Here is a 22,951-nt window from a genome sequence, read left to right on the forward strand (position 1 = left end):
TGCGGCGCTTATTTGAGAGCGGGCGTTTTAAAAACAAATTGGCGAGTTTCCATGCCCGTTCCCATGTTACCTATTTCACGTATTCCCGTAGTCTATCATAGGTCTTATCATAAAAAATTAACGTTTATAAAGAAATGCATGTCTTCATTGTATTATTTCATTATTTTAACACTGTGTCTCAAAGTGTTTCTACACACAGCGTAATATAATTATACTCTAGATTAAGCGCCGCGGCGTTTATTCGAGAGCGGCGCTTATTCGAGCATTTACGTTATGATTGAATGATGATTTCGATAATAAAATGGTGATTATATAATAATGCATGGTGATGATGATCTCAAATGATACTGATTATGATAATGATAGTGATGATGATGATGATAATGTTAGTGACGATAAATATCTACAAATTAAAATATACTGTGCTTTCCAGGTAGTACATTAACACCTATCATACGTCTATGTACATGATAGGAAATATAAATCAAAATCTTTTTTTCTCAATTTGATGGTTTGAAGAATCCTTCCAAGTTACTGTTGATTTATAACAATATAATATAATGTATTATCAATACAGTATACCTATATCAATGCATTATAACTTCAGGCTACTATATATTGATTATATCACTATTTTTGTATACAGTATTTACATTTATATCATTATTATTCATATCATGTATCATTATATCATTATATTTAGTTTTAATATTACTTCAGGCCTACATTAGCATTAGGCCTAGCAAGCCCGTAGCCAGGTTCTTCCTATGGGGGGGGGGGGGGGTTTCTGGGCGCGAGGTCCACAGTCGAAGCCCGTCGGCGAAACCTCCAAAGCAAGAGGATTTTCGTGTTTTATGGGTCTAAATAAAGCTATAAAAAGCAGATATGTTTGAAAATGTCTGTGCCTGGGTGGGTCTGCAGTACATTAGTTGGGTTGGAGGACTTATTTTTTGGGAAATTTAAAGAGGGGGTTTTGCCAGAAAAGAGGGGGTTTGCTAGAAAAGGGGGGGGGTTCTCCCGAACCATAGACCCCCCCCCCCGGATACGGGCCTGCTAGAGTAATCCAAATAAAATACAGTGTATACAGTACAAAGTAGTAGCATTTTTGCTTCAAGTTACACAAATTAACTTCACTCATTAATGTCTTACCTTGCTATTTTCGAAGAACGGCTGTTCTATAAGCCTAATTTATAGATCCCTGGATGGGCTCCAGGGGTTAAAGAAACAATACAGAGTTGTTTACATTTTTGCGCGGTGGTAATGTGACGAGTACAAGAAGGACTTAGGTAGGCATAGGCCTAGGCTTAAACTTCGGTAATATTTAAGATAATAAAGATATTCATACCTATAAACTGAAAATTAATTTTTATTTTAGCAAGGCCTATTATTACTTCAGCTTAATGAAGACTAGAATCAGGCCCTATAATACACAGATGAGACAGATCTGTTTTTTTTAGGCCTCTTCCCGTCTGTCTGACTTTAGTGAGGTAGGAATGTGATTCAATCAAGCAAGCATGCCAGTCTCCATGGCATTCTTGTGCGCCTGCCTCAGCTGTCAGCTGGGAGGGCATACACTGCATGATTGCTAGCTACTTAGGTCCAGATTCTACTATAGATTGGCGGTTACATTTCGACGGGCAACGAACTCCTGGCAAAATTAGTCTTGAAGAAAGGGTGACAAGTAGCTAATTAATGAATAACCTTTAACATTTAGAACTATAGTTTTCTGTTAAAAATCAATTATCAGCTCATTTTTTAAATTTATACCTGGAGCATACCCCCCCCCCCCAACACCATGACCTATACAGTACAAGAGGCCCAGGGCCATAACTACACTTAAACATACTGTCTGTAGTAGTGGTAGTACTACTAGACGTCCGGTACTGGATCTGTTCTTGTACAGTATTGCTAAACAAAAAAGTCAGGTACAGTAGTTGAGTCCTGGGGTTGGGTAATTTAGGGAAAAAATTTGTGAATAGAGCAAGTCCTAATTTCCTGTTGGTCTCTTGTTATTGCCTGGTATATTAAATATTCTCACCTCTTGTACCATCAGTGCACCCCACTATTAACCATCACCGCATTATTAACCATCACTTTGAAGAATGGAATAAATCAGTTTTATCCATGGGCAATCACTTATGTTTTAATTACTTAATCATTAATATTGTTATATTGTTACATTTACTTAGCTTTTAATAATGTGTTGAACTTTATTTTAGTATTTTTGTAATTTCAAGTAATGTCGTCCAGGAAAAGAAACATGGCTGCAGATTCGAGCAAAGAAACAAAAAGATTACGAAGGAGTAAAGCAAAAGGAAGAAACAGTCGGGAAAATAATGACACAGGCTTAGATGATGCTATAAGTCAACCCAGAAATACACAATGGATTGAACTAGGAAAGGCATCTGCTAAGGGTCTGAAACCTGTTTTTTTTTTTAAGGGATCATGTACTGGGTCAAGCAAAATTGCAGGATTTGACCTGGATTACACCTTGATACGTCCGAAGAGTGGTAAAAAATGGCCAACTGGTGAGTTGATGGAGGTTTTCAGTGTTTGGTTATCAAGTTCAAGAGAACATTTATTCTCAATAATAATACAAATATAATAAATAACTTGCCAAATTAGAGGGGCGAAAACCCAGAAAGCAGAGCTTGTGTAGGGCTGCCCAGAAAAGACGGAAAAAAAACAGAACAAACAAAAAATCAAAAACAAGACACACACGAGAAAAAATCAAGGAACAAAACAAGCCCAAAAAGGGAAAAGAGACAGCAAGACGGGTGACAAGACAAGACAGGCAAAGCGGACTACACAAGGATGCTCAGAAATGCTCTTTTCTTCTTTTTTTTTTTCTTTTTTAAATTTTGGGACAAAACAAAGTAATACGTGTTAGTAATGGGGATTGGGGATGGGTAAAGGGATTGGAAAATTATGCATAATTTTATAGGAGGTGTTTTTTCAGTCTTAAACAGAAGCTTTTTTGAGAATCGGAATTAAGAATGATACACAGCTTTAGGACCAGTAAATTTAATATTGTGCTGGAAAGAAGTGGTTCTATGATGGGGAATATGAAGATGATTTGATTTACACTAGATTTTATGTTGACATTTATTTATATAGGCCGTATTCAATTTTTTTCACTGGATAATATTTTCAATACAATAGTAATGGTCTCCCAAATCGTACAGCTTTGCTGAACAAGGTTAGAAATATAAAATTGTAATTAAAATTATATGAAAAACTAATTAAATAAACACTCCTTGTGCAACAAAGTAGGGCACTACCAAGATAAATACGTCCAGGGAATGAGAAACTTTAAAACTGCAAAACCAATGATTACATTTAGGTCAATTTAAGTTTTTTTTTTTCGTGCCTTTTCTTCTTGTTTTATTAATATTACTTTTATTTGTAGGCCCAAAAGATTGGGAGTTCATGAATGATGAAATCAAACCCAAGTTAAAACAAGTCCAACGGGATGGCTACAAGGTTGTTATTTTTACGAACCAACGTGGTATAGAGAAACAACACACCGATGCCAATCATTTCAAAGAGAAATGTGAAGCAATTATTTCATCACTTAGTATTCCTATTCAGGTACAATACTACAATGTTCTTTGGGTTATTTTTCCTCCACTCTCCTGTTTTGTGTTTTTTCTCTTCCTTTATTTTTTCTTATACCAATTTTTTTTTTCCATTTTCACCATAAATTCTGATTTTTTTTTCTCTGTGGGCCTGGAAAGCGCATAGAGACGAATGTTATATGTGCTATACAAGTGCACAACCATTGACCACTAAAATTATTCATATATTTGTTTATGCATTTGTTTGTGGTTTTGAAACAAATTACCTGTGAAGATGATTATACTTGTAGGTTATAGTAGCAACGACTGAAGGACACTTCCGAAAACCTAGCACTGAGCTCTGGGAAATCATGCAGAAGAATAACACAGGAATTAAGGTAGACTTGAAGCAATCTTTCTACGTTGGAGATGCAGCCGGGAGGGCTAAGAACTGGGCTCCAGGTAAACCTAAAGATTTCTCGGTGAGTGATCGTATGTTTGCCGCAAATGTTGGAGTACGCTTTCTGACGCCTGAGGAGTATTTTTTCGACGAGAACCCATGTCCCTTTGAATGGAGGTCAATTGATCCTAAAAATTACGTTGAAAATGCGAAGAAGATTGATGCTATTCAACCAAAGGTATCAATGTGAAATTATATGTATTTAAAGTAAATAATTTTTTTTTTTTTTTTTTTGGCAAAAGTTATCCTTTGAAATATGAATTAAATAAGCATATATTGACTTTTATCCTAGAGCTTCTCATTTACATGTTAATAACATTTAATTTTCTTTCGTTTGTCTTGGATTTTTTTAAAGGATAAGGACATGATTATCATGGTAGGGCCACCTGCCTGTGGAAAAAGTGCTTTATATCAAAACTCCCTGCAGCAACATGGCTATGTACGGGTCAACCAGGACACGTTGAAGACTCAACATAAGTGCCTGGCACTTGCTAATGCTTCAATGTCAGAGGGAAAAAGTGTTGTTATTGACAACACAAACCCATCAGTAACTACAAGGGAGACATACATTAATGCTGCCAAAAAGAAAGGTTTGTTATGCATTGTAGATACACAAGATTGAACAAGGTTCACTTCATAGGAGCTCCAAGCAAACAAGGCCGACTATACAAAAATCACTAAAATCTGTGATAATGTTTCATCCAGGGAGATGAGAATCATAAAACTGTCAAGTAGTTAAAATGAGCTCATACCACCTTATCTTGATAGCTAGCGCCGCACCCCCCGCCCTTACTTAATGATCAATACCTCCCACTTCACCTTCCCCACCCTTATTTCAGTACTCTCAGATATGCCACTAGTTTACAGCACTGGGGACCCACAACAACCCTTTTTCTCTTGACAGCCAAAAGTTTAGGTTGAAACAAAAAAAAAATTCTTACCCTCAAAGACTGCAGACACCAACCCAGCAGTGGCCCACCTAATGGTGATTTTAAAATATTTTAGGAAGGAAGGAATCTGCACAAAACGTGGGTCTAAAATACAGTAATGAGTCCTGAACATATGAAGAATTAAAAAAAAATAATACTGTAATATATTTGTTTTGTGGTGCAATAAGTTGTGGCCGATAAAGGGGCTTGGACTGTCCATCAGGGAAGATAGTTGAAGCTCTCGAATTGTGCCGTTGATATGAGCATTTATTTCGTGTTCCCCAACAAATTAGCATAGCAGTAGCTGCCCAACTCTTCATCAGTCCTATTTATCGCCCTTAAATCAGCCATAATATAGCGTATTTGTATTGATTCTTTGTCAGTTGCTGGGTGACTTATTTTAGACAATAGTTTTCACAATGGCAACGAAAAATGGAAGCTTTGTTTTTGACAACCCGCGAAAGGATTTGAAAAAAATTAAATACCACCATGCTCAATTGTTTTCAACTTTAACCTTGTTTGATTATGCAGAAATGCACACATCATAAAGTCACTAGGGTGCAAGGTGGTCTAAAGCCGGCATGTTGGCGTATCAAACCTTTAGAACAGAAACTTATGCCGGCGTGCCATTGCCACATTGCCAGCGTGCTTACCGCAATATTCCGGTATTACACCTCTGTCTTCAGGGCTTCAGCTTCCTGCTAGCTCTGTCACTGGCCCCTACATTCAATATATTCTGGATCTGTTACTACACATTATGTATGCATAACTAAAACATCTGCTGTTTTTTGTTTTTCAGGATACCGGGTTCGATGTGTTGTCATGGAAGTGCCTTTAGAACTAGCGAAGCATCTTAACTACGTCCGACAAAATTATACCAAAAGTGCTGTGAGAAGAATACCAAATGTGGCTTACAATATGTACAAAAAAAACTACCAAGTTCCACAGATATCGGAGGGTATAGACGAGATCATTCACTTTCCATTCCAACCACACTTTCAAGACGAAGTCCATAAGAAGTTGTTTCTACAGTGGACTGATTACTAGATTCAAAATATATAATTTTTAATCAATAGTATACAGTACAGCAGTCAAGTAATTCAGGGGGTATACTGTAAGATGTCTGACAATTTCCAATAGGGAATGCAGGATTCAGAGAAGACCTGTTGGGCCTTTGGCTCCTAATGAACCCAATTAAGCTGAGATGTTTTAGAAAATATCGCCTGAAGAATTTCAAAAAGAAACTTCTTAGCCTGACGAGTCGTGGACAACAGAGAGATAAGCACCTTCCCCGGCTGGTGGTGCCACTGCAGTATGGTAGTGTTTTTTGGTTTTTTTTATGTATATAATGTTCAGTAACTATATAAATAATGCATAATTTTAAACGAGCTGTATATATTTCATACTTTTATTCTACTTCTAGAAAAGAAGAGGGAAAAAGGAAGGTTGACTGTTAAATGTTGATAGTTGAGCGAGTGATTAATTATGTATATTTTGTTAATTTGTGAGTGCCTCTTTTAGTGAAACTGCACTGTAAGGGATAAAGAATTTTGCTTTTGAGTTATCTGTAAAGATAAGATTAAATGACGTTATTTAGTCTTCGAAACAATTCAATTTATTTTTACATATACAGTGTATTGAAAACTTACTACTACATATGGCTGTTTGCGAAACAGTTTATTCTTGTATGCGATATGCTAAAAGTACCAAGATGATCTCACATGAGATTTGCGTATAGATGAAGCCATTGCCCAAGAGCATTGCAGCCAGCATGTCATGTTTAAAATACTGACTGTGGCCATGGTATGCTGGCTGTGCCCATGTAAGCAGTTTGTGGATGTGACACAGGTGATCAGCGAACAAAATGTGCAATACCTCTATATCTGTACTGTAATTGATGCCAGAGTCCCAGCCAATAAGATCACTTTGTCACAGATTTTGTAACTTTGCAGACAATGACAACTATGATTCATGATTCAAAAACACAAGGCAAAATTAAAGTAATATAGAGTTTGTGATTAAAGGTGTTTTTCTTGTTCTTTATTTACAAACCACATACAGTACATAAGAGTATGTCCACATAACAACTTGAACATAAATATAGATATAGGAAGTACAGTATTAGATAAAGACAGTAAAGAAAAAAAATAAATTTTCTTGTCTAACTTTAAAAAAAAGAAAAAGGAGGCCCGTTTACTGGCTGTCAAATAAAATTTGATGTAGACAGGCCAAAGCGGAATAATATAGTAATTATTATTAATAAGTAATTCCAGCAAAAAATAAAGATTGCAAAGCTGGGAATAGAAGCACAAAATGGAAGAATGCCGGGAGGAACTGCAAATTTTTTTACTTGCCTAATCATCTTTACAACAATAACAAAGTACAGTAATAAAATTTCAGTAATACACCAAGGAATACATATGTCATTATGGACATCTACAGATTATGTACATCAAATTATATCATTTAACGCTACCCTAAATTTATACTGGTATCACCCACAGGGCCCAGGTTTGATAACCTGTTTTAGAAATAAGAAAAAAAGCTGTCACAGAATTAAAACTCAGGAACCTTGGAATATGAAGGCAGGTGCAGATACAGCTCAGGGGCACATGCCGACTGTTTTGGTAAAACATTTTAAAATTTCAATGTATATCAATGTTATGTATGGAAATAATCGCTACTTGCTTGTCTAAGAAAATGTTGTGCCCCCACCCACGTTTGAAAACTATTCAACTCCACTCTTATACTTGTTCCTACTAACTTCAACAAAATAAAATAATAAATAAGGGTTTATGAAAAAGAGAAGGCATTATTTACTGTTAATTGGTGAGGAAAACATTTACTTATTCTAACTTTTATTATTTAATATATTTTCAGTGCAGACTTCAATAAAACAGTAGGCCTAAATATCAATGAATGGACCTTTCCACTAAGCCCCATCCCTTGGATTTTGTTGCTATATTAAGGTCCCTGCAGTGTAAACCATATGCAAACAACTGCATCTGTGGGACAGAACATGATGTGTTTGTGAGACATGCATGTATTCCTGTCCTTGTTGATTGGTCAGTTTTAAATTTGACACTGGAAAGGTCTACTATCATATAGTTTATTATTAATGCATGATGATGAGTAATTTACAAAAATGTTAAAATCATAATTTTACCAACAATATTGATATAAATTAAACTTGCGCTATTAAAAACTTATTACTTTTGAAAGATTTTGATATAAGTTATCATAAATGCCTAAATCATTACAATACATGAACAATCATAAAAAAGTTTCTTCAACTTCTAGTCTAAGTTGCAGCATATAATTCTCTAGGTACATGGGGGAGGGGAGAGTACATTTTAGATACATTTGTACATGGGGGAGGGGAGAGTACATTGTAGGTATATTTGTACATTGGGGGAGGGTAGAGTACATTGTAGGTACATTTGTACATGGTGGAGGGGAGAGTACATTGTATGTACATTTGTACATGGGGGAGGGGAGAGTACATTTATGTACATTTGTACATGGGGGAGGGGAGAGTACATTGTAGGTACATTTGTACACATGTCGTACAAAGTTTTCAATACCCAGGCTTTTCGTAACTCTGATGCAGATGTTTCGTAACCCGGACGTTTATGGCTTAAAAATGTCTGCATTATGAAATGTCTGTGGTACAGTTATGAACAATCTTGTTTATGAAAAGTCAGGGTTAAAAACTTGGCACTCACACCAAAAAACCCCCAGGTACAGGGATTCCATGTCATCTTACAAAACCTACAGAGTGGGTGGTGTTCAACGATAAAGTAATATCTTTACGAAATACTACAAAAGTAGCATTTAATTACTATTTTTTAAATTAAAAAGTATTTAAAACCAATTTAATAAAATAACAAGATTGCATTAGAGCACTTCAGAATATTAAAAAGGTATACTTTTCAAGAAAAAAACTATAAAGTTAAAAAAATCACCAAAAAAATTAGAAGGAAAGCAGACATGGCAGTATTGATAAGAATATTGCAAATATTAAAAATATAATTTTATATATTTTACATTTACAGAATATTATCAACAGTGATGAACTTCATATAGGTAGTAATAATGAGATAATATAAACAATAAACCAATGTAGTAAAATATTTTTTTGTAATAGAACCAACATTGATATATGAATGACACAAATAATCACCCTCTCACAACCCAATCCACAAAACTCTCTCATGTTTGGGGTTAAACCTACACCAACTTAGAGCCTATGACTTTGCACTTTATTATACCGTGAAACCTCAAATTGAAGCCCACTGAGCTTAATCTCGAGAAGAAGCCCATCTCAAATTAAAGCCCACCCTCTTCAGTTCACAAAATTAGCCTTGAAAAGTAACCCATGGGCTTCTTTTCAAGATGTAGGCCTAAACCCTGAGGAATAACGAAATTTGAGCAATATTTCAAAATAATCCTAACTGATATACTATATTGTATTTTGAGTGTAAATTCATAATAAATCATTCAGCTTAATCTCGAGAAGAAGCCATCTCAAATTAAAGCCCACCTCATCAGTTTGCAAAATTAGCCTGGAAAAGTAGTCCATGGGCTTCTTTTCAAGATGTAGGCCTAAACCCTGAGGAACAATGAAATTTGAGCAATATTTAAAATAACCCTAACTGATATACTATATTGTATTTTGAGTGTAAATTCTTAATAAATCATTAAATTAATTCAATAAAATAATATCAGTGATAAAAATACATCTGAATACAAAAATATATATTGTTCTTGAACAGAATAATAAGTGCAAGGACTTAAAAAGTAAAAACATTAAAGATAGAATATGTTGAGTTTTTAACTAATATTCCAATAATTCATTAAAATACAGATGAGTTTTAATTGCGATACCAGTGACCTAGTAGTAATAATAATAATAAAACAATTATACAGTTGAACTTGCCTAAGTTGAATCCAAAATGGAATTGAAAAATTGTTTGACTTGGATAAAAAAAATTTTGAGTTAGGCAATGTCAACTAGGAAACATTAACTGTAATAAAAATTATAATAATAATACTAATTTGCATTTGATACCATAAATGATCAAATAAGCATAGCACCAAACATGTTTCAAATGCCACTTCTTTTTTCAAATCAAAGAAACTATTTAATACAACAGATTTCTTGTGAAATGAATAATACTAAAGGTTAAAGGTTGTAGAAGTGCCCCCATCAAATTATTACCTTTCCAAAGCCAAAATTGTATAATGTCACGGTGTTTACTAGTTCATTTATGATATATCAAAGAAAACAAAAGGAATCAAGAAGGTGTGACATATAAAAAAAAATTTTTTAATGGTAATGGCATGATAATTATTGTTTTTGTGATTTTTATATCTGGATCTGTCCACAAAAAACAATTGACTCAAGGCATGAAAAAAACCCCAATGACAACATGTTCGGGGGTTGAATGTAGGCCTATAATTTCCATACTACAATTAAATTATTTCTTTAAAAATCTTTAAATTTAGTCTTCTGGAAACTTAGCAAATTATGGTTACAATCTTTTCATTTCTTAAAATTAATTTGTATTCTCAAAATTTTCAATATTTAATACATTATTTGTTAAAACATTATAAACAAAAAATTGATAAAAATATCAACATTTATTTAAAAATGACTCGCCAAAAAGTTATCATATTCTATATTCTGGAATGAATCCTGTCTGTCAGTACAGAAAATGAGAGCATCTTAAATATTACAGATTTATTTGGCTTTTACATCATATAAACTTGTTTCTACTGCGACTGAAAAATTACACCCTTCCAATACTGTAAAAAATACCTTTAGCACTGGCTCATTATTTGAAGCATAATGCTGTGGCACGTCCCTCGCTGCAACACAAGATATGATCCACTCCAATTTAGCTTTAAGCCCTGTCCAGGGCTGTTGTATGCCCATATATAGTCATGATGTGTCTATATAAGGTCATGATGTGATGTCATCATGACCATATTTAGGCATCAAATAAAATTTGATAGTCTGTACAGAGCTTTATACTTTAACTTCCCACCGAGTACTGTAATTGGCTATGAATCGTTAATATCACTACTGTACTGCCAACATTTTTGAACATTTTTTGAATGCAGAAAAGTTGAGATGTAAGAATCGTACTGTTTATAAATTTAAAGAAATCGAAAACTGTTGCATTTTGAGTGCAAAAATTATTCATGATTTTAGCATGCTGGAATCCATTGAGACTGTGGGGGCAGGTATTTATTAGATTGGAAATTAAAATGTCGGAAACAAAGCCTTTGTATTCACTGATCGTTTAAATGTTTTGTATTTTTTATATTAAATACTGACTATAATGATAAGATTCTATATTGCATCACCTTATTACGAGCCGCTATAAAACCTACATAAAATGAGTTACTTATAAACTTCAATTTAAAATGTTTATATATTTAATGAATTACTGATATGCCCTTAACAAGAAATATATCCTTAAAATAGACTTCCTTTCTTTTCAGTAGGTAAGAATAAAGTGAGAAAAATAATTTAGAAAAATATAAGAAAACAGTGAATAAATTGCTATAAAGATACTTCAGCCATTCTTGAAGATCCTTCTTCATCTTCGTCCACTGGCGATGGTTCTAGCAAAGGTCTATTAGAAAAACAAAAAATAAACTAGATTATTTTATAACATTTAACACTAAATTCACTTTCCAATTAAGAAATTTCCACATACCCGAAACTTAGTGACAAATACTTTTGACTTACTCATATATTAGTATATGATAATCACATGGCCATATGGATGTGATACAATGACATCATTTTTGCTATGTGATCCTTAGGACATAACCTATCTTGTCTCGTGTGAAATGGATATTTGTTTCATTAAGAGAAATGTACTGCTGCAATGATGTTTCATTGTAATTCTCTATAGGGATTGAGAAGAAGACGAAAAAGACTGCTAGCTTTGTTTGGTTTGCTTACGGTACAATAAACAATAGGTAGGGATACACCTAAGCCAAACCAGGCACTGTCGACATTAAACGCAGCCATTTCAGGCTTTTTTTTAAATGTTTAATCATGAAAAATGTACTCACTTTTTATTATGAGGTATCTGATTACTAGGCCTAGAAAACTAGGCTTAATAATTACTAGTTACCTTAGAAACCAACTACCCAAAAGAATTCTTTGCATGGCTGTGATCGGTCAAAGGTTATTTGTTTTCACATTCGGAGCTTTTTTCTAATAAATTATCTGACTCTCATACAAAAATTTATTGGAAAATTTGGGCCCTGTTTCCGCAGTGAAAAATAACAAAATGGCCGCTTTCCGATAATTTATCTGATAATAAGTGCTGTGGAAACACAATCTAAGGCTCAGTAGTCCTACACAGTATCAACTTTTATGTGACAAAAAATGTGATATGCCCATATTTGGGTGTAATATGATATTATTATGCCCATGTTTGGGCACATTACACAAATTTGTCACATAAAAAATTGAGTACAAAACTACAGTACCAACCAAGTAGTTAAAACAACCGGGAAAGAGATATTAAAAATACAATAGCAGCTTTGTCTCACCTATCAGCTCGTCTTGCTTGTATGTTTGTGCGCTGTCTGTAGGCAATGACCATGAGCACTATCAGAAGAGCTACAAAAGCTGCTGCCATCAGTAAACCTAATACTACATCATTTAAATTTTTCTTTTTCGGAGACGATTCTTCTTGAACCTTCTTAACCCTGTTCGTTGTTAAATCTGGTTGTTCTTTGACATGTACATCATTTGAGCACACTTTGTCCCTAACACCTAGGAAAAAAATGTTCAAATGAAAACATCATTAATATTATTATTATTCTGTTTTAGTGTCTTTTTAGCATTTTGCATTATTTAATTGTTAAATTTAAAAATTTTATTTCTATTATTGAATATTTTTTGAATAACCATAAAAATACTAGATGACCTCCACAAAACAATGGCCAACCATGCTTTTGATGATATGGTCTATGATGATATGGTGGGATGTGGGGACTCCCCAGTCCCGACACCCACAGGCTTAGCCAGCGAGCCGTCCGGCCGTCTTTTGGACGGCCTACAGATATTTAGGACAGCCACTTTTACCGTGACGGCTTGGCCTAATCAGCTCGGCCTAGCCTACAGTAATTGGGCCTGGTCTACCTGTATCAAATTCTTTATATTCTTCAAATCTATCGAATGTTACATTAAATTAAATCTAAATCAAATTTCAGTTTGATAAAAACAAAATTTTTTGATTAAATGTACGTTGTTTTCGCACCGATATTCGGTGGTAATTACCAAAGATGGGCGTGGCCCGCTTATCGGCTCAGTGACATGCCCACTGGCCTATTTCGTTTTGCTGGCTAAACCCCTGCCCACACCCCACTCCCCATCACTGCTTTGATTAATTATACATACTGTACAGACTATGTATGTACCTACACTCTAGAAATCACTCAATCATATACCAATAGGTTCATTTAAAAAATTAACATAATAAAAATAACGTAATTTGTTAACACAAAATCTAGTTAAATATTTTCATACAATGAAAAATAATTCAACCCATTATGTCTCATACTAAAACTGCAATGCTTTCAGTGACCAAAATGATTAACTAAACCTCATGATGATGAATCACCCTCACACAGGCCTACCTGACAACACTTGAAGAGTGGCTGACGTGGCATGATTGGTTATGTTAACACACTCAAGTTGCACTGTTAAATCTGACCCTGTATATGGCATCATGCGGTAACCAAACGGTCCAACGAGCTCTTTTTGGGCCTCTCTGTCAGAATACTTGTAATTAATGCTGCATTTTATATAATCTAAAGATCTCTGCCATTCAATTAACGTGAAGTCTTTTTGTTGCTGTACTGTACATATTATTAAAGGATCTAAGAAAAAAAAATCATTATCAAACTTCAAACATCAAATCCTTAGAAAATATACTCTTGCAGACCTGCCAACCCTTGGGTCATGAAAATCTGGAGAATTTTTTAAGAATCTTAAAAAAATCTGGAGATTTACCAAGAAATCTGGAGGTTTCCAGAATCAACCAAAAGATGAATCAAGATAACAAAAAAAGTCATGTCACTACAAATAATTGGCTGTTGGTGGTGACATTCAAATTGAAAATGGCTGTTTGTTTATTTCATTGCGAAACGAGCAGGCGACGAATACATTGAATAATAACGATCAAATAAATCAAATTACGCATAAATCGGAGTAAATTTTTTTGGGGGGGGGGGTGGTTTGTGAAATCGGGTGAAAATTAATATTCGATCAAGAGAACTGGAGATTTGTTTAAGTATCGGGTGACACCCAACAGGATTGGGGAGTTGGCAGGTCTGCACTTGAGAAGAAATTTAAATACTTTACTACGATGACGGTAATGATGAAGATGATGATGACAATGACAATGATGACAATCATCAGATATCCTACAGAAATATGTTTAACTAGGGTCATCTGAAACCTTATACAGAGTGTCAGTTTACACTGGGTGCAATCCAAGCCTATTCTGATTTTTGCACCAGCCATTATTGGAGCCTGAGGTAAAATTGGTAAGGCCTAGGCTAAAGCTTGGTTTCCATAATCAGTCGCTACAGCGTTTTCACTGCAATCTTTGCACTGCGTATCTGTCCCTAACGCAATCAGAAACGCTCCGATTGAACTGACCAAAAAAGGTCACTTGTACTTTGTAGCCTTTGAGCTGTCATGGTTGTTTTAACAGATATTTTACTTATTGGTATGTGGTACATTTTTTAACACTAGACTGTAAACAAATCTTTCCTACCTGTTTGAGAATCAAAATGTTGAGTGAAACCACCTGTGCATTTAATTTCTTGACTACTTATAGTACCTAAAGGAAAAAAGGAAAAGAAGCAAGAAAATTACATTGATTGATTGATTGATTGATTAAATTGATTGATTGATTGATGGATTGAAAACAATTTATAAATACTGACAGGATCAAAATTGCAGAAAGCATGACCCTAAAAGGAAAAGCCTAAAAAAGTAAAACTTATTTCCACTGGGGTCCTTGCAAACACAGAAATACATTACAATATAAAAATAATAGTATTACTGTATTTTAATTAAAATTGAATGGCATATTATATTAAGCTTGGTTTAAAACATCTCCAATAACAACCCTTAGTATTTAAAGTATCACATTATTTGGATATTGTATTTTCCGCTACATTCTACAATAAGTTAGAAGGGTGACACTCTATGTCAAAAACACCGTACCTTGTGTAAATATCAACATGCTTGACTGCAGTTGCTTTCCAGCGGAATTGTTACAATCATAATGGCGATAATATGAACAGCAATCAATCTTGACTTGGTATTGAACATCAATAGATAAATCCTCTAGAGTTTTTGTATCATTCGGCAACACATTTTCGTAAATTGCAGAGCTTGTAATGTTATTAACAATCAGAGAACATGTGTGATTAGTGCTGGCCGTAGATACCCATTGTAATTTTGTTTCATTTTTAACATCACCAGCAACGAGGCAAATATGCACTCCAAAATCCTTCTGATCTATTAATAAAAAGTTATAACATTATGTTACTGAAAAATAACGATGGTAATGACTTTTGTACTGTACGGTGCATGTATCCATCTCAGTGAGCAGCTCACGGCCCCATTTCCACTTGTATGAAGCAGTCCTGAACTGCATTTTCCTATATTTTATTTTTTTAGTTATTTACAGTATTTTCGTTTTTTAGTAATATATAATAATAATAATAATAATAATAATAATAATAATAATATAGAGATTTTTACTGCGCCTTTTGCCAAGGGATACAAGGTACTGGCGATGTTGTTATTATTAATTACACCTGGTCATCGGATCCATAATCAAACCAGCACAAAGTGCAACCTAGTCGTGCGTGCAATTAAATGCCGAACAGACTTACTTGCAATGCCACATCATCCTACCAGGTACCCATTTATACTCTTGGGTGGAGAGAGGCAAATGTATGTAAAGTGCCTGGCTTAAGGACAAAAAGCAATGCGATGAGCACCGGTCTCAAACTCCTGATCTCACAATGAGAAGTACAACACCTTATACGCTGATATTATTATCAACTTAATTAGTGAGGAAAAAAAGTGCAAAATCTCCCAGGGGTCATCCATCCATCACCACTCCTGAACCTCTACCTAGGCGACTCAAACCAATGAACGGAAAACACATTTGCCCTGCCACAGAAAGGAACGGGTGCTCAGAGAGGAGGCAATCGGGACAGTATACTGAATTTTAGTTCTAGGCCTAGAGTACTACCTAAACGCACCCTAGTTAAGCCTAGCTATCAAGGACTTTGTCTTTGTCCAGGTCCCTAGTCCAGACAGCAAAGGAAGAGCATGCCATGGCGATGGGCATGAGCCAGTCTGTCATTATGTCATGTCATGTTGATGCTGCATGCATTGTTCGTGCATTCGTCGTGCGTGGTCTCACTTCGACTAATAACTAGCTAGGCCTACCTACCCTAGCTAGCTGAGCCTACATTTTGACAAAAATCGTGTACTTTGAACTTACCTTCAGGTTTGCAAACTGATATATAATATTCTATTGCCCCTAATATCAAGAATACACGTGATGTATACATAATTCAAACATCTACATTGAACTTCTCGTCTAGCGAAGCCAATTAAAAACCATTCAATTCCACTTGTTTTTACCTCTCTCTTTTTCGATTCGCGCTGACCTTGTTTTGCATCTCATTACCATTTGAACTTTAAATTATGATGACCTGGTTAATCAGGTCGTTGAACGCGTTAGCTCTGCAATTTTTGCAAGCTAGGATAGCTAGAGAGTTTGAAGGAGTGTAAGTAAGAGTGTTTGTGTTGTGTAGTGTAAGTTCAATACATACGATCTTTCTTTATGCATACAGATAGGCTAGGTCTAAGTTATGTAATAATTGTAGATAGGCCTAGTTTTTGTAATTGATTGGCTGGCGGCGATCATTCAAACGCTTGCCCAACAAGCTAGGCTAGCCAAGCCCTAGCTTCGTCTCCGATTGATGCCTTTGCTCTATTATTACCAACTATAATAATACTACTACTAAAATACTAGGCCTAGCTACGTCATAGTATCTAGGCTGTTCACGTATGACGATCCGGCTTATCGACGATGTCCTTGAACTTATATGTATAGGTAAAATCCGGGTAACCTGTTTAGTAATAATACGAAGAATGCAATGCAGGAAAATTATTTATGAATGGATGAAACTCAAGCATTCAATGATGATATGTTTTGTTGTTAGATTCAAATCAAATTAACATTTATTTATTCACTTGCTTTTTCACTTTTAAAGTACCATGGGTAGGCCTAGGCCTATTTAATTATGTAAAGTATTATTACTGTATAAGTACAAAAGGCAAAAGGCAAAACAAAGATCTGAGAAGATAAGAAAACTAAATCTTGCATTGGGACAGCCTGAAAAGGAAGAGGGAAAAGGAGATTTAAAAAATGACAGAAACAAAAGAGGACAAACGAGACACAGAACAAAAAAAAAAAAGCAAATCAAATCAAATACAGAACCGAGACAGGCAGTAAAATAGAATTTGGTGAGAGGTTAGATAAAACATTAGTATGTAATTTTAGTGTTTATTTTTTTGATTTATTTATTTAAAAAAACCATATTTTGAGTGGGCGACCCTTACAGAATAAATCTGATGTTCAGATGCCCACTTAAATACAAAAATATAAAAAAGTATGTAAAAATATAGCCAATCTATCAATTTAGTCATAAAATTTAAAACAGCAAACATTAAAATACTAAAACAATAAGATAAGAGAAAGAATGCAAAATAAAGAAAACAGACAAAGTAAAAACAAACACACAAACACACACACTAACACATACACAAACACTCGAACCCATACAGTAAAAAAACCTAAGAAAAAGGGGAATATAAATCCTTGTTTAAAATGTGTTGCTTGATGTGCTTTTTAAAGGTGTTGTATACAGGTATGGTGGTGATGGTAAGTGGGAGGGTATTCCAGAATGAAGGAGTTAGAGTAACTGAAAGATGATTTGAATGAATGGAGTTTGGGATGAGGAATATTGAGATTACCAGCGGCAATACTAAAGAGGTTAGTTTTGCCCATAGTAAAGCAGTCCAGGCTACTTGCGCACTTAATCCTTTTCATGCTGATGTGCACATAAAGCAGTAACAAATGTTTTCCATTGTCCTCTAGCCATGATATTTCAGTCCATGCTAATAAACAATTTAGTCTATATCTTGCTGAATATCATATTTTAATCTCCTACCTATTCTAGATAGTCAGTTTAAACAGTCACAATCTATTTTCAGCATCAAGAAAAATAAGTTCTCAGAATGGGGTCAATTATGGGAAAAGTGATGGAAGAGAACTTAAAGAAGAGTCAAACCTTTATGCTTGAAACACAGAAAATGCAGGTAAGGAATACCTGCTGTGTGTGGTTCACTCAATAACAACAGTTTCTATCCATTATAAATTAGCAGTTAATATATCTGATTAGTAGACAGCAAATTATTGGCCCAATAAAAAATTGTTTTGTACACTACAAAACAAAGTATAACATACTCTAGTATTTGCATGTTTTTATTATTTTATTATCAATTGTCTCACAAAGTAAGTGCTGATGGTTATGACCATGTGTATGTGCAGCAAAGTAAAATTAATATGTTACGAAAGCTGATTTAACCAGATCTCCCAGAAGGAACTGCTTCCAACACAAATGTATACATACAGAAATATTAACCATGCAATATTTTTTTATTAATAATAATATCATTTGTTGTGAAGATGGAACGACAACTACAGATGCAGAACATGATGCGAGAACGGCAAATGGCAATGCAAGTTGCCGGTTCAAGAGAGATGTTCAACTGGCTTGCAAGCTTCTATGGCCTCGCCATGTTAGCAATGACTGCTGGGTAAGTGAAAAGCCTTTGTACCAAGTTATTGGTGATAGTTCTTTTCTTTACATAGCCCCTCAAATTTTGGATGGTTGTACTGGATTTATTTGGTGTAAACACCAAGGATAGCCCACGAAAGTGTAGAAGAATATTTATTTCCAATGGGGTCCTTCTGGTGGTGATTGAGTACACTGGGAGACAATCCAATACTCTTTTCAGAAGAGTGTACTGCATTCTTTCACATGCACATGGGCCATAAGTGTACATGGGACCAATGGCTTAAACGTCTCATCCGAAAGACGGTGCGCTAACTGTCACTTGTATTTCAGCCCTCCAGCTGAAACACAAGGATAGGCTACCGGGGACCTAGAGATCTCCACGGTCCAGCGCACACACAGTGGCTACCACCAGATTAGCCGACAGAGCTAAGCTGCTGTCACGCTAACGCTTCCTATTTTAGCGAGACTGGTCGCCATATAACGAACATTTAAAAACAGACACAAAAAAATTTTTAAGGCACTTATAAATAGTTCCCACAAATGTAAAGATGTTTGCAAAAATGGTTGTTTCAAAGTACTGTAATACGTTCTGCTAATAACTGTTTATCAATGTAAAATCAAAGAAGCATTGTATATGAAATGGGAGAAGCCCTCCCTTCCAAGACAGTTTAACTCTTTCATTTTGACTCATTTATTTAGTTTATTTATTTATTTGTTTATTTATTTTCATTTATTTTCATTTATTTTATTATTATTATTATTTTATTATTATTATTTGCTCATTTTTGTTCATGGTTCAATTCCTTAAATTTGAGTGCTCTGCTCCCCATATGCTGGAAAACATTGTTACACTGAAGATGGCACTGCACTGCTGAAACATGTTTGGATCAAAAGATTTTTTTAATAAAATAAAACCTGACAGGCCTAACCTACTGTCTCATTGAAATCTGCATGTCTACTGACTACATTGTCCATTTTCATTTTTAAGTAGTTGGCATTCACCTTCATGTAAATTATCAAAATGGTTATCTACTTTGTTCATTGTCAATGTTTTATTTAATTGTTACATCAATGCATTATAACTAAAGCAAATCATGGTTTGAAAAATTTGTTTATAGGTGGACGTTTTGAGGATGTTCAGCACTCTGAACATGTTGAAGATTGGAATAATAATAATAATAATACTGTTACAATAGGCCTTTTTCACGCTGCAGTAGGCATCTTCGATCGATGACAAACAATGCTGAGCAGCGAAGCGTAACCAATAGAAATAACATAGCGTTACAGTTTGGACCATATTTTCGGAGGTCATGTTACTTAAAAAATCATAAATCCTTAACGGAGGGTTGTGTCAACATAAATTTTTCATTAAAATGTTCGAAAAGTATTTATCTACGTACTGTATGAATAAAAAAAAATTGAAAATTTGTTTAGTCTGTCAAAACATAACTGGAAAACTGTTTGTCATCGATCGAAGATGTCTACCGCAGCGTGAAAAAGGCCTATTGTGGGAGTAAAGCATTCTTATTGTATTGGTTGCACAGCAGTAAACGATGAAGATTTATGCAGAGCACTGTAACACACAAAAATAAATACATTGCACATTGTACATTGGTATAGTATTCTATTCTACCAGCCTTCTATTTTGGTGAGAGAACCAACGTGTGGATAAAGTTAAGATTACAAAAATACGGAAAAAAATTTAGGGTGCCATTATGAATTACTCAACGATTGCAGCTTTATTGTTAACTATAAATGTTTTATTTTATGCCTACATTGCTTAATCATTTTCTTCTTTCTTTTTCTGTAGTTTTGCAAAATCTAAAAATCCATCTGTTTTGGTACCATCTCTCCCTTTAACTTTTATTGTTGGTTATCAGTATGATTGGGCATGGGGAACCAAAGTACACCGTATTAGAGGTAAGCTCTCTCTATTTCTACATGTTTTATGTATATATCTATAAGTATATGGGTCACATATATTTTTTATGAAGGGTATATTTTATAAAGATAATAAGATCACCACAATAGGTATGTGTCCCCTTAATTTGTATCCACTGAATAGGTCACATCACCTTAATAGGGCTTCCTGGCTAAGAAAAGTATCTCCTTAATAAAAGTGTCTAAAATGAGTGTTCTACTGTAGTGGTGTAATTGTAATATTGTTCTGCACTAAATACCTTTTGATAGACTTAGTAGCAAATCATTGGATTTATTTAATAGCGGCATAAATGGTACTTTCTTTCATGTCAGAGGATGCCGAAAAACTCCTTGTGGAAGAACATGGAATCGTTGCAATGCCCAGCGGTGTACCAACATTCAAAGAAATTGATGCAGCCCGAAACGCAGCCAAAAAATAGGTTACAATAATTTACAATAATTATATATTTTAGGTTGTAATTAAGATGCGAGAAAATTTAGTGCGTGATATTCATTCCTGTTTCCATCATAATCGTGTTGTTCACTTCAAAGCGTCACCTAGATTATATATACTTTTGGTTCAGAAATTATAAAAATGTTATGGTAATAATAAACCACAATGTAATTTTTGAAGATATTGTGGCTTCTTATTGCAATACTTATTTTTATGTAAAGTAATTGGTGTTAGGTTAGTAATTCTTGTCATTCTAACATAATACAGTAATGCATACATATTCATATTACCTTGGGTCTGTTAAAGAATTTCTTATAATCCTTTTCATTTGTGACATGTTTTTTTTTAAATGTACTATTTTGAGCAATCAAAATCAATTGTGTATTAAAATTAATGCTTTCAATTGAAAATTTAAGAGTATTTGTCTTGTAGATAAAAAAAAAAAGTTGATTGTTTCAGATGTGAAAACTTACATAAGTTAGTAGAGTGGTCATTGTGAACAAGCTGTAGTCAAAGGGTTGAAGTAAGTTCTTCCTTCAGATTATCTCTAATCTATATCTGAATATATATCATTTAAAAATAATACAAAACAATGAACTACCTCATTGATGATCTTTTGATTTATGTATGCTAGGTATGCATAATGCATTCAAGAAAGGGTTGTGACAATTAAGACTTACAAAACCTAAAACAAAAATGTCATCTGTTTTGAGATGATTAGTATTCTAAAGTCTGTACGTGTTTCATATGCACCATACAGGGAGAGGAAAATGCAGTGCCTTTCCTTTTCCCCCAGCCACAGCCAAAAACTCCCTAATCGAAGTGTGAAATCATTTATATAAGAGATTAAAATGTCTAAAAACACCTAAATTTATAGGGAACAATATCCCTGGATCCCCAAATGGGTATTGGAAACTCCAGAAGCACCTTCTTTTAGATCATAGGTCCCACTATGCTTGGACCTTGATTGATACTAGCACCCCCAAAGAAAATAAATTACGGATCTGCCATCAGTACTTTCATGTTACAATATTTAAATCATCATCCAGCATTACTTTCTTCAATAAATTTATGCAATCCTTCTCTAATGACTTTATTTCCAGTCCTGCTGTTGTGTTTTATTGTACCCAATCAATTTTACTTGCACTTAAAGGTCCTCTTTCTGTCTAGTTGATTAACATTCTTCTCCATACCCACATTTAAGAGGCATATACCATAAATTTCTGATTGAAACCCAGTACCATCTGTTGACTGTCGGTGGCATTCTGGGTTGTCATTAAAAACGATACATTGCGCAGCATTCTTAGTGAGTGCTTGACGTATATATATACAGGTACCAAAGAAACAGTGGTCTAGGGTTTTAATCAAAATATTTATAGGACTACAGTACACTACTTCATACCAACTGTTATTTTAATAATTCTCTGTTGAATTTATTCTTAACAATTTAACATAGGTTTTGATAATTAACTCTCTACACCATTTATCTATTACTTGGATATGTTTTTATCTTCAACATTTAATCTGGTATTTGATACACATTGAGACATTTAGATTTTTATCATAAGAAAAAATATTGCAAATAAAATATTTTGAAAGTCTATCTCATTTGACTTGAATTTATATGAATGTCATGTGAAAATTATGTCTCATTGTAAAATTTAAGATTCCTTTTTAATCTTAATTTTACATTGTT

At 34.3% G+C, this 22,951-nt stretch overlaps 3 protein-coding genes across 8 annotated transcripts; 2 read left to right on the forward strand and 1 right to left on the reverse strand.

Moving 5' to 3' along the window:
- Positions 1 to 1,160: 1,160 nt before the first annotated feature.
- On the forward strand, positions 1,161 to 6,964 carry LOC117117350 (uncharacterized protein F21D5.5-like). Of its 4 annotated transcripts, none has more exons than XM_033261624.1 (6): positions 1,161 to 1,286; positions 2,238 to 2,528; positions 3,410 to 3,591; positions 3,869 to 4,195; positions 4,373 to 4,607; positions 5,746 to 6,964. In XM_033261624.1, exons 2-6 carry the CDS (start codon positions 2,240 to 2,242, stop codon positions 5,991 to 5,993), a joined length of 1,281 nt encoding a protein of 426 aa, XP_033117515.1. In that variant the 5' UTR covers positions 1,161 to 1,286; positions 2,238 to 2,239; the 3' UTR covers positions 5,994 to 6,964. The 4 variants fall into 4 exon arrangements, with proteins under 4 accessions (XP_033117515.1, XP_033117514.1, XP_033117518.1 ...); XM_033261623.1 differs by having other exon boundaries at positions 1,243 to 1,286; positions 2,220 to 2,528; XM_033261627.1 differs by having other exon boundaries at positions 1,253 to 1,314.
- Positions 6,965 to 7,205: 241 nt separating this feature from the next.
- On the reverse strand, positions 7,206 to 16,698 carry LOC117117352. The gene is made up of 6 exons (XM_033261629.1): positions 16,514 to 16,698; positions 15,217 to 15,513; positions 14,762 to 14,827; positions 13,617 to 13,859; positions 12,525 to 12,750; positions 7,206 to 11,590 (listed from the first exon to the last, which is right to left on the reverse strand). Exons 1-6 carry the CDS (start codon positions 16,581 to 16,583, stop codon positions 11,518 to 11,520), a joined length of 975 nt encoding a protein of 324 aa, XP_033117520.1. The 5' UTR covers positions 16,584 to 16,698; the 3' UTR covers positions 7,206 to 11,517.
- A 10-nt stretch (positions 16,699 to 16,708) lies between these two features.
- On the forward strand, positions 16,709 to 22,791 carry LOC117117353 (plasminogen receptor (KT)-like). Of its 3 annotated transcripts, none has more exons than XM_033261630.1 (5): positions 16,709 to 16,802; positions 18,295 to 18,399; positions 18,770 to 18,900; positions 20,692 to 20,801; positions 21,135 to 22,791. In XM_033261630.1, exons 2-5 carry the CDS (start codon positions 18,319 to 18,321, stop codon positions 21,239 to 21,241), a joined length of 429 nt encoding a protein of 142 aa, XP_033117521.1. In that variant the 5' UTR covers positions 16,709 to 16,802; positions 18,295 to 18,318; the 3' UTR covers positions 21,242 to 22,791. The 3 variants fall into 3 exon arrangements, with proteins under 3 accessions (XP_033117521.1, XP_033117522.1, XP_033117523.1); XM_033261631.1 differs by having other exon boundaries at positions 16,716 to 16,830; XM_033261632.1 differs by lacking the exon at positions 16,709 to 16,802 and adding an exon at positions 18,032 to 18,073.
- Positions 22,792 to 22,951: the final 160 nt, after the last annotated feature.

The sequence above is a fragment of the Anneissia japonica genome, unplaced genomic scaffold, assembly GCF_011630105.1.
Source record: "Anneissia japonica isolate Jap-2015-1 unplaced genomic scaffold, ASM1163010v1 scaffold287725_len345208_cov150, whole genome shotgun sequence".
Classification (NCBI taxonomy): domain Eukaryota; kingdom Metazoa; phylum Echinodermata; class Crinoidea; order Comatulida; family Comatulidae; genus Anneissia; species Anneissia japonica.